The sequence below is a fragment of the Macadamia integrifolia genome, chromosome 12 (assembly GCF_013358625.1).
Source record: "Macadamia integrifolia cultivar HAES 741 chromosome 12, SCU_Mint_v3, whole genome shotgun sequence".
Lineage (NCBI taxonomy): Eukaryota > Viridiplantae > Streptophyta > Magnoliopsida > Proteales > Proteaceae > Macadamia > Macadamia integrifolia.
In genome coordinates this window covers 23,962,909-23,975,050 of record NC_056568.1, presented here as the reverse complement: position 1 = coordinate 23,975,050, position 12,142 = coordinate 23,962,909, and the positions used below count along the sequence as shown (strand labels likewise).

The 12,142-nt window shown below is 37.0% G+C and overlaps 1 protein-coding gene across 1 annotated transcript; it reads left to right on the top strand.

The window, feature by feature from the left end:
- The first annotated feature begins 2,037 nt into the window (after positions 1-2,037).
- LOC122058370 (exosome complex component RRP4 homolog) lies at positions 2,038-10,502 on the top strand. Its single transcript, XM_042621029.1, has 7 exons — positions 2,038-2,285; positions 2,406-2,507; positions 2,580-2,625; positions 4,553-4,642; positions 7,241-7,306; positions 9,462-9,530; positions 9,795-10,502. The coding sequence occupies exons 1-7, from the start codon at positions 2,131-2,133 to the stop codon at positions 10,254-10,256; spliced, it is 990 nt and encodes a 329-aa protein (XP_042476963.1). The 5' UTR covers positions 2,038-2,130; the 3' UTR covers positions 10,257-10,502.
- Positions 10,503-12,142: the final 1,640 nt, after the last annotated feature.

The following is a 12,142-nucleotide window of genomic DNA, read 5'->3' as shown; positions in this document are numbered from 1 at the left end:
GCCACACTAATTTTAGATATATAATAGGGATTCAGCTTCTCTCTTTAGCATTGATCGCCCAGATCTTACCCATAGTTACCAGGGTGATCAACACCTATCCTAGACTCATCCAAGAGCTGCATTTGATTCTAAAGAAAATCACCCATTAGGCTCCTCTCAACCCATACCCATTATTAGTTGAGGACACAATTGAAGGAGCCCTCACATTTGAGAGATTACTCATGTAAGAGTCGGCAAATTTATCCGACTTAATTGTCATTCTTATCCAATTTGTTGGGAAGGGTGGGTGTGGATATATGTAACTCAAATAGAAATGTTAGATAAGTATTGACCTGTCTAATAAATGCATGAAATGTACTTTATATTTCTTTTTTTATAAATCCATAAATAGTTAATTAATTGATTTTTTTTTCTTTTTGTGATAAATTGTGAAAAATAATTTATACTCCTTGTATACTTTTTCAACCCTAGTGCATAAATTTTGAGAACATTGCATTTAAAAACAATGCATTTCACTATTTATAAATTGTAAAAAATGATTGTTCAATATAATCTATTATTGAATTCTATTTTTATTGATAGGGATTTTTTTTATATCATTTTCTATTTTTTAATATTTTATTGTTTTTTACCTATTTTTCTGGTCCATCCATCTTGGGAGCTGGCGGACCAATTCAACCAATTTGAATTAACCACACCAACTCTAGGTATTTAAACCTTTTGCTTGATGAACAACAAACATGATCAAAAGTACATGGTCTCGTTAAGCATTCACTTAAGCCTTGACTTGAAGTCAACGGTCTCATCCACTAACTTCTTGGTCACTCGCTCCTAGACCAGGCTTATATGTATCGGTATCAATATTGATGAGTCCATTAATAGATATGAATCGATTGCATCAGTCTGTATGTATAAATTAAAAAACATACCACTTTTTAGTCAATACTTCTCATTCGTGTCAATATAAATATTGATACCTTGATCCATGTTTGAAAAAGGCTAAATTGCTAGTTCCTAATGCCTATGGACCGGCTTACAAGCATGCCATGACATCAATTTCAGCTTGAACCGGTTAGAATGATCAAAATCAATCAATTCAGCTTGGATCAAATCAAACCCTTATTGAGTTAGTTTTGACCTATATTGAAATCGAGAGAAAACTGAATCAAACCTGATGAAAAAAGAAAAAAAAAGAAAAACTTTTGTATAAGTATTTAAAAAAAATATATGAAAAACTAAATAGGTAAGGCTGTGTTTGGTAGTCATCTAGTAAAACATTTCCGACGTTTTCCCGTTTTATGGGAACAAAAAAAGGGAATAAAGCATTTGGTGTCTTTTTTTTTTAAGAAAGGGGGTGAAATGCTAGAAACGCAAAATGACGAAACGATGAATCCGTGTTCCGTCATTTCGGTTTCATTTCAAATGCAAAAAAAGTGAACAACTAGGGTAATCGTTTCTGAAACAGTTTCACAAATTTATATATTTTTCTAAACGTGACACAGAAACTGAAAATTCTATTTTGGACACGAAACGTTGTTTTTGGAACTGAATGACTATCAAACACAGCCTAAGAACCTGATAAAGACCCAATAAAACCTGTTAAGCTAACTTGATAATAGACCCAACTAATTCGGTTGCATTTGGTAGTCATTCTCTTCTAGAAACGACGTTTCGTGTCAAAATTAGACTTTTCATTCCTGTTCAAAATTCCGTTTTGGAATGAAACTCAAATGTTAGACATGGTTACAACATTTCTTGTTTCTAGCATTTTTTTACTCCGTTCATTTAAAGAAATATGGAAAAAAGAACCTTTGACACCAAACAGAAAGATTATGTTTTCTTGTTTCCGTAAAACAAAAAAACCCGAGAAACTGTTTTTTCTGATGATACCAAAGGCAGCGGAACATGTTTGGTTCTGGGTAGGCCCATTACCAAATCGGACCCGGTCCAAAGTGAAACCAAGGAAACCGTAGTTTGGATCCGGTCGAATCGTTGCGAAGCTTAAACCTAGACTCGTTACTTTCACGGTCCAGTCCGTAGGTTATAGCAGACACGGAAAGGGTAGAGAAGGTTTTCAGTTTCCCTCTCCTGAGCATTTCGATTTGCGATATGTTCTGAGAAACGAGAGAGATGAAAGATTTACAGATTCCGCTAAATCAAACGCAGAAAGTTAGATTACTGAGAGCTCTGCAACAGCTTCAGGATTTAGCTTCTAAAGTGACCTCCTCTGCTTCTGTTACAGTCGCCGATACTATCCCTGTTAACCACGAAGATGGGGTTCTCAAGTATTACTCTATAACCCTAGTTTCCCTTTATCTCTCTTGTTGTCATTGCCCTTTCAATTTCTTTTCTCTTCTTTTGAATTTCATTCATGTTCACCAAAATTTCCGTGGGGTTGGATTCAGGGGGCATGGAACTTCCGAGCTTGACGGCGAAGTGGTTGCAACTCTATGTGGAGTAGTAGAGCGCGTTAACAAGCTGGTCTATATCCGTGCTTTGAGGGCCAGGTACCTGCGATGCCTTGCTCTTTGCTGTGTGGAACCATAGGTTGATAAGGATTACAATTGAAATGCTTGTAGGTACAAGCCGGAGGTTGGAGATATCATCGTGGGACGTGTTACTGAAGTAAGTTGAAAATGCCCTTCCTAATCTGAGTTCCAAAATCTCTTGTTTCTTATTGATTTTGTCTTCTTTAGCCTCTGTTTACGTTTGAAGCAATTGGTTAAGTATTGTATACTGTTTTCAATACGAATTGAGCTGCGTTATGTAAGCTATTGTAGACTACTAGTAATTTAAATCTTCATTCTACACATTGTGCTTATCAATGCTCTAAGTGTAGATTTGGGTGATAAGGATTAGTAGACATGGACTTCAGGATACTACCAAAACTTGTTCTTGCCATGCTTAAGGGCTACTTATGCAGAGAAAACGGTTCTGAAAATATAGAATGCATTTTGTATCCTGTCATTTATGTTTCTGAAAGAGATAGATGCATTTTATATTCTATCATTTACGTTTCTTAAGATTTGAGAGTTAAGAGGCAGTACAACTCTGGCACATGTTTTGATTGCTTGAGTAGTTTCTTTTGTTGAAGTCTTGGTCTTGGGAAAAACAGCTCGTTCTTGCTGTTCATTTTCCTGTCAGAGTCCTAATTTTTCCCATATATTATTTTGAAATCCACATGTTTATTAGAATATACATACCTTACTGAAAGATTAATAATGAAGGATTATCCATGTTTTCTTGATTGCTTGAACCATTCTCTGGTGCCCCGAGTGGCATCTTTTCCTTGTTTGTTGGGCTGGTTTTATTTTTATGAAGTATTTGTGTTATCCAAGGAGAAGTTTGTAAGGAATTAAGGGCAAATAAATTATCCACATTAACTAGGTAAATCCCATTCGTGTTAATATGCGCAAAAGGGTTCTTGGTGGCTGGATAATTTTCCATTTATATTGTTCCTATTGCTTTAGGAGCTTTCGTTTTTAGTATCAAGGAATAGACATGTTCTGGTTCTTAATGTGGATATGGATGATATTGGCTTATGCAGAGAATGTTGGTGTCAGTTTCAATACAGACATGGGTTGTCTTTAACACTGAAAATTTTGAAAAATGAAGTGTCCATGTTATGTAGCTGGTTTATGAAGATTTGATTTCTGAAATAGGTTTTTCTGCATTTCATTTCTCCATTGACCAACCTGGTAACCTGGATTAACTTTTTTTCTTCAAGTTTCCTAATTCTAGAATGATTCCTCCTATTAAATTTTCATATCTGATGCCTACTGTTATTTCAGTTATGTCATAATGTTATTTTGATACTTCAGAAGGACCTTAATTTTCAGCCTAGAATATGTATCCAAGCCATATAAGTGCCTTGTACTCGAACATATCTACGTTAGTAGGTTGTGAAGAAAGATGATCAGGAATGAAAAGAAATTAGTGACTTGGCTATAAGTGTTAGCTTCGAACTTCTGTTGTGTACTTGTTTGCATTCCTTCTTTGGCTGCCATGGACTAGATGGTGTACTATTTTGGTTATGAATTGTTTTATGTTTCTTGCTCCAAACAGCTTCAAGTTTTGAAATGTGGTGGTTTACAACTGATTATCCTGTATATTGTCTACTAAATCATGCCTTCTATGTGGATAGAAAATGTTGTGTTTTAGAAAGCTTATGTTTTTTTTTGGTAAAAGCTTTATGTCGTTACATTTGGTATTTAATGCCTTTTTTTCTATATTTTTGTTCTTTTTAATTTGGTAACAAGAAATTTTATTGGAAATAAGATGGAGGTGCACAAAGCATGGGGGAGAAAGAGATAAAAGCAAGCAAAAGCTGCCCAAGCAATTTGACAATACTAACCTTTTATGTATCTTGATAAGATACTTGACTGCATTTAGCTTTCCATGAAAGTTCCATCAATTTTATAATTTGTATATATGATAGAACTGTGGAAGATAAATCTGAACTAATCAATCAACTTTCCTGATGTATGCATCAATATAAATGGCTTTGTTGGATAATCTTCTATTTGGATCTTTTTCTAAAATTATTTTGCAGGTTGCCCCAAAGCGTTGGAGACTAGAGATAAATTTTAGTCAAGATGCAGTCTTGATGCTTTCTTCAATGAACTTGCCTGATGGTATCCAAGTAAGAACATTGCTGCATCTTCTTTAAAACATGGCTGTGGTGATAACCTTTTGTGATATATGTCCAGTTACCATTTTTTGGAGGATGGCCACTTGAATCTGCAGTTGTTCATTAAAGGGTTTGAACATGCAGTGTAATATTTATAATTATTATTTTTTATCCTTTCTCTAATAGGAGTGTCTGGTTGTAGCCACACTTTCTTACAAATAGGTGTCAAACTCCCTTTTGCCCCTCATTTTGTGCATTGTGTCCTTCAAACTGGTGGGCTAACTGTGTTTTTTTTCTTACCTGCCAGAAAATTCCATGAAACCTTTAGGTTATGAATGGTTGAACCACAAAACCTGCAGAACAAAGAAATCACAATATAACCATGAAACCGTAAACTATGAACTATGAAACTATGAAAACCTTGTTGTAAAACTGAGTGATCATGATGATAGAAGAAGGAGAGGGGAACTGCTGAAGAAGAAAGTAATAAATTGCCATAAGTTGCAGGTCCATCAGGGAAGGAGAGAGGGACATTGGGCTTGGGGAGAGCGGAGGAAAAAAGGGCGAGATCAAGTACTAAATTACCATCCCCATAGCAAAACTTATTGAACATTATTTTTGGAAGGGGGGGGGGGAACCAAGGTCAATTGCTATTTCTTACCATGCTTTGGTTACAAGATTTCCCCTTTAGTAAATACCAATTTTTTTTTTTCAATAACAGAGCACAATGAAATGGTTGGGGCTCAAAATTCCAATATATAATAATTAACAAACCATAATCTCATAGTCATACCACAAGATATGATCTATTAAGCTACTGGTCCTTGTTTGGTGAAGAAATGTGGTCAAATTAGTTCTAATTTGATTTCACCATTTAGATAGCAGGACAACAATTCCCATGAAAGTCATATTGCAGTAGATAAAACATTAATCAGGAAAGACATGCATGGTTAGGGGTAAAGCACCCAAAAATACGGATGCATTTTGGAATAACTTTCCTTTATGTTGGTCTGAATGGCATATTTGTGTGCAAACATACCGGGCGGGATGAAATTTTCATAATTTGATTATGAATTTCTGCTGGAAAGGTGTTAAAAAAAGAAAAGAAAAAGAAAGGTGCAATGGCCCATCATCTTCAATGCAGCATCCTCTTGTAAGGTCACCCTCTCAGGTCAGCCATGGACCAAATTTCACAATATCAACTAGCTATAGTATGATGTTGAACCTTTGCACGCAGGATCTCTTATACCTAGTGTGTGTTTCTCCAATATAGATGCTTGCTCGTATTTTGTATGGTTCAATTGGTGATAACATGTCTCCACATGACAGAAGATCCCTTACTGAGAAGGAAATGGAGTACAGTGACGATTCAAGAGCGATTTTTTGGACCTACACAAACTTGCTTGGTTGCCTAGACATAGGCAAACTGGATCCAAATTTGGTTTTGGTCCAATAGGATATTTAGGAGTTTATTTATGTGAGGTTATATTGTAATCATTTATTTTATTGTGTTTTATTGGGTTAGCTACATAGGTTTGCTTAAGTTAGTAGTTTAGTGGTTTGATTTAGTTTCTGTTTGGAATTTTTTCTTTACATGTGTAACGAACCAACAATGGAATTAGAATTGAATGAATTGAGTTTTGTTTTGGTTGAAGCCTGCATGACCTGAGACAGCTGGTTGGCTCTTCCCCCCCCCCCCCTTTTTTTGTTCTGGTACGGTTCCTTTCCCTTCTTTGCTCTTGTTTTCTTCCCTTTACTTTGTTCCTTCTTCCCTTCCCTTGCATTATTGTTCCTCTTACTTCTTTTTTCTTCTTGTGTCTTCCCTTTTCCTATTGTTCCTGGCACTGTCTATTTAGAATTGAAGTGGCTGAACTTAGTGATTCCACTGATAGTTCAGGGGCTCAATCAGTACCTTGAGGTGATTCAAGCCCTAGTTCCTTGCCCCCTAAGGCCCTAACCATCTTCCCATTGTTAGATAAACCAGAAATCAGATCTGGCTCTGAGAATACTGCCCCTCTTTGTTCCAGCAAGGCTTTTCACTCTATTGAATCTTTTTGCTTGCTGGGATTCATAGGGCTGTAGCTCAGGAGCCTTGTCTTGGAGTTTTGATTCCATAGGTGTTGAATCGAGTGAGTCTTCTCACTCACAAGTCTGTGATCCTCCGTTGGTTTCCTGTTTTAATCGAAGGTTGAAGAAGACTTGGTGACAGTATTATTTGTCATCATATCCCCTTTACCAAAATATCCTTCCCCTTCATCTTAAATTTTGTCCCTATCCTTATTTATGTTAATGCCTAGTCTACCCCTTCTCTTTAAATATTAATTCTTTTTGTGTCCCAGCCCCTAGTTATCTACCAAGCAGTCCTTAAGATTCTGTTTATTTAAAATTCTGCCACTCAGAGCCCAAAAGCGATACGAACCAGGGTTTTCAAACCCTGGATTGCAGCTAGTGATGTCAGTCCAGGAAATCTTTTCCCCATTTTGATGAATTGTTCAGTATTAAAAAACTGGTTTTATTAGGTCCGATTTCTTCCCTTGATTAATTTGCACTATATTTGAGAGCTTCAAGGTGCTTTTCTGTCATCTTAAAATCATTTCTTTTGGTTGCTAGAGGCGGCGAACTGCGGTTGATGAGCTCAATATGCGCAGCATTTTCGAAGAGAACGATGTTGTTTGTGTAAGTTATCAATTCTTCTTCCATCAAAATTGTTTGAAGCTTGAATATAATTGACTGTTTTTGAACAAATGTGAAAAAGCTTTTATGCTCTAAATCTATTCAGTGCCTTGAATAACAAACTTGTAATGTTTTGGAAGTATTCATATCCTTGGACAATTCAATGTGGTACTCTGGTCACAAGTAGGTTCCTTCAACATTCAATGCTGGTTAAAATAAAAATCGCATTAAGACCTAGCTTCTGAGAAAGGACAGGTGGACCAAATGTGATGCAGTGGCAATTGAATGGTTGGACGACCAACATGATCAGGTTTGGAAACCCCAGCCCAGATTGAACTGGCCTAACCCGGATTTTTGGTCTAATAAAAGCTGGTTGTAGTTTAATTATTTATTTGGTTTATCTTGTAGTCTTTTATTTCTTTTATATTATCATCTAATTAGTGACGTGCATGAATGGATTGACGAGATTCCCACTGTCCCTATCTATTATCCAGCTTAACCACAGCCAAGAGAACGGGCTTGGCAGAATCAGTGGGGAAAGAAGACCGTGTTGAGCATGACTCTAGTCCGACTTTGTGAAATGACTTGAGAGGGTGTAGGCTAAGTGGGAGTCAGAAACAGTGCAAGTGAAATACCACTACTTTTAGTACATTATTTTTCTTACTCCGTGACGCTTTGGCTTGACCAATCTAGATGGTACGTCAAGTAGACAGCCGGCACCTTATTATAGTCTATCATTATAAGCCTGTGGTTGATTTATAGTGGTGTGTCAGGTTGATAGATGGCACTTATTGCATTCGGCCTTGCTTGGATCTCCATGTAGCTGACCCCAATTGGGATAAGGTTTTGAATGTTGTTGTTGTACTTTGAGTAGGTTATGTAGGAAATAGGAGATAGAGTGTGAGCTAGTTTGGGCTTTACATTCCAGTTATGAGTCTTTTGATTTTCTTTATATGTGCACGCATGCACCTATCATTGAGATTGGAGAAAATATTGATAGTTGGAGTTATGGAGTTTTACCGTCCATGGTTGGCATGGCTTTCTTCTATTCTTCATTATCTCTCTCTTATTTCCCCTTCCAGCATTATCTTCCATTCTTATCTGTTCTACTTGCTATTCCTTCTGCTTCATCCCAACTGAGATTAGGGTCCAAGCTAGTCCTCTCTAGGGCGACTTTAAACCCTAGGTTTCCTTCTCTATTCACCCTTTTGCTGAGAGATTTCTTGCTGAAACCAGGTTTGAAGCCATTCAAACACCAGATCTAGATACAGGGCCTTCAAACTCCCTTGTCGCTGGTCCCTTCGGCTTGACTGTTGGTCTTTGTGGGAGAGCTGATAGCTGCGGTTCACTACCTAAAGCCCCAAGTCGATTGGGCTTCTCGTGAGGAAGAAATCTTCTTCGAAATCGAACCCCTCCTACTAGTTGCGTGACTGTTATGAGGTAGGAGACGAGCCATTCTTTTCCACCCACCCCCTTTTCAGGATTCTCTTAATTTGGTCCAAGGACCAATATAGCCCCACCCCTCTTCTCTTTTTCTTCTCAGTCCCCTTTTATTTCTCCCTTCCAGCTTTACCACTCTTAAAATATAATTTTCATATACCCTTTAGTTTTCCGTTATATACCTAGTATACCCTTGATCTTATTTCCCTAATCCCCATTGTATCCGTCCCTTATCTTATGGCTAAGATATCCTTTAAGATTCTCTTTAATACGATTCTGCCATTTTTTTTTAATAAACTTCTATAAACTTCACATTATTTACAGTTTTACCACTAAGCCTTTGATTTGATTGTTTGCTCATGTGGGCACATAGTGATTCCGAGTAGGATTTCCTAAACCCGGGATCGCCATCAATATGCCAATGACCACGTGGGAGTGTACAATTTTTTCATGGGCATGAATAAGGTATTGATAAGTTTAGTGGAAAAAGAAAAAAAGGTATTGATAACATTGTTCCAAGTCTCCTTGTGTTCCAAGGGGATTCAAGCCAAGTTAACTTGGGACTAGCATCTGAGGAAGTACATGTGCGCTAAATGCGGATGAGCATGTGGGAACTTTGGAAATTGTGTTCACACATATTAACATTTCCTATGGTATTTGAATAATATTAGAGAAATATTCTTCCCATTGTTTTTTCTTATCTTGTTTCTGTTTTCAGGCTGAAGTTCGTGGTTTTCAGCATGATGGCAGTTTGCACCTTCAAGCAAGAAGCCAGAAGTATGGAAAGGTATCTCTTGATTAGGATTTATTATTTGATTTGCACACATGCATGTATCTAGCAGAGCACACTTCATCTTCAAAATTCTGCAATGAAATAGCTTCTTTTGATCTACTTTTAGTTATATGATAAATACGATGCCTTTCCCCACATAAGGATTTTGATAACTTAATTTCGCAACATGACAATCTGATTATGTTTCATGTGAAACATATTATTAATTTCAAGGTGTGGTGATTGTTTCTGATATAGTAATTATAATTGATGATGCAGCTTGAGAGGGGACAACTGCTCATGGTCCCTCCTTATTTAGTGAAGAGACGTAAACAGCATTTCCACCACCTTGAAAGGTTTGCAGTTGATATGATTCTTGGGTGTAATGGATTCATATGGGTTGGTGAGCATGTAGAAGCTAGGGACAATATGGTGGAAGATCAAGAGAGTAGACCTGAACAACAGAATGGTAAGTTGAATATAATATCCATGAGGGTTGAAGAACAAGAAAGGACTTACACTTCACTAGAGACAAGGCAGAGCATATGTAGGATAGCAAATGCAGTTCGGGTTTTGTCGAGTTTGGGCTTCAGTCTGAATATTGAAGTGATCATGGAGACAGTTGAACTGAGCATCTCCCTGAACCTGGATATCCATGAGATGCTTGGAGCAGAGTTCTGTGTTCAGATTGCGGAGAGAGAAGTTGAATGGCGAAGCTCATTGAGCAAAAAGAAAGGGTGATTGCTGGTAGGAGGTAGTGAAGATTCTTGGTTGGTTGTTAACCAATGTTTGAAGATTTGAGGTGGTTTTTCTTTTGCCTTGACATAATGTGTATCAGTAAAAAGTTCTCAAAAAAGCTGTGGAAAATTGTTTTGTTGTTGTGAGAGCAGAGTGAAACTATTTTATGGGGGCGGGGGAGAGTCTGGATTCATCTTTATTAACACTATCAGTTAACAAAACAAATAGGTCCATGGCCATCTTTGCTTAGTTCCTTAGGTAAACCATCCTGCAACTTCTGTACAGTCAGTCCAATTGTCGACCTCTGCCCAACTTTGTTCTTGTGGTTTCGGGCAATCCTCGTAAAATTCCTTGAACTTCTGCATCATCTGGTGCTCCCTGCAATTCCATGATTCATAAGAGCTACAAGGAATTAGTGAGAAAAACTGAAGCCAGTTAGCTTCCCCGGTCTCCTGTGATCATGATTGCCATCACAGATGATCAAATGAAGCCCAGGTAATGCACTTTGGTAAAGCTTAAACATAGACATTGAATAAAGATTCAGAGAATTGAGAGAATATTTCGAATCTGGTACTTATCAAAGCAAGGAGAAAAAATAACCCCAATGGGTCGTGGAGTTGGCAAGGACCTTTGCCTTGGAATTGAGTGGTTCTGAGTGAGTTTCGACTATTCTTGCCTCCTTAGGCTCATTCACACGAGTGTTTAGTGCTCTTCATTGCTTTAGGTAAAAGTTGAATGGTTCTCATTCAATTTTGGTATGATTAAGTCCATATGGTTGTGGGGACAATATGGTTTTATAGGATTAATCAAGCCGAAGACCTAAATATGCTTACTGAAGTAATTGAACTCTCAAGATATCATTCACATGAGAGACGTTTTTTGTTTGCATTTTTCTTGATTTCTTGATTGTATAATTAACTTGAGAATGTTCTAAATCTAGCAATTAGATTCTACTTTCACTTTTCAACCAAATTCCTCAAATTTGAATAAAAATAAATAAAGAACTCACTTTAAATTTTTATTTTCTGCATCTCATGAGATTTTAAGCTATTTATACAATCATGATTTAAAAACTTGGAAACAGCCTCTTCTGCGAAGCGAGGGATAAGGTTGTATACACTTGCCCCTCCCATACCCTATAGTAATAGGAGTCTCATGCACTGGGTTGCTCCTTTTTTATACAATCATGATTTGAGAAATTTCTATTTTTTTAAAATTATTTTTACTTCTCTTTTTAGGATTTTATATAATGCACATGCGAAGGATAACTAAAAAAAGGAAAGGAAATTTCTATTAAAGCTGATGTGCAAATTTATGAATGAGTTGATAAACTGTCTCTCTCCATGGTTCACAACATCACAAGCCTACCAAGGATGAGAGGCAAAGATTTGGGACCAACAACCAACTTGATGAGTAGAGCTATAATTTCCACTTATAATGCTTGTAGTAGAAACACCACTACAGCGACCTATGGACTAACAATGCTCTTATCGTAAACAGCCCCACAAATATACTAAGTGAAACTTAGGGCATGAAGTAATCCAGATTATAGACTTCCTCTCACTCCAACTGATGAATATTATCTTAGTGACCACTACTTGCTTTTCTGTATAATTAAGTTTCTTGCAAGGGACATAATCATCAAGTTCCTTCCCATCTTACTAGGACTTCTAGGACCATTCCCCCCCACCCAACCCACGCACCCTTCCACCCTTTTCCATTTGTAGTGGATGCCTTGAAAGTTTCAAGAGGTAACATCAAACCCAAAAGAGTGGCTAATTAATTAATTCTTTTTAATACAGAATAGTTACCAAATTGTGGATTAGATGAAGAGTTAGTTGTAAAGAATGTGTCTTTATTTAGGCCGGAAGTATAGTTTTAGCTTCTAT

Coding starts and splice junctions, on each gene's coding strand:
- LOC122058370 (XM_042621029.1), top strand. CDS start 2,131: ATGAAAGATTTACAGATTCCGCTAAATCAAACGCAGAAAGTTAGATTA. Junction 2,286..2,405: donor CACGAAGATGGGGTTCTCAA/GTATTACTCTAT, acceptor GGTTGGATTCAG/GGGGCATGGAACTTCCGAGC. Junction 4,643..7,240: donor ACTTGCCTGATGGTATCCAA/GTAAGAACATTG, acceptor TTTGGTTGCTAG/AGGCGGCGAACTGCGGTTGA.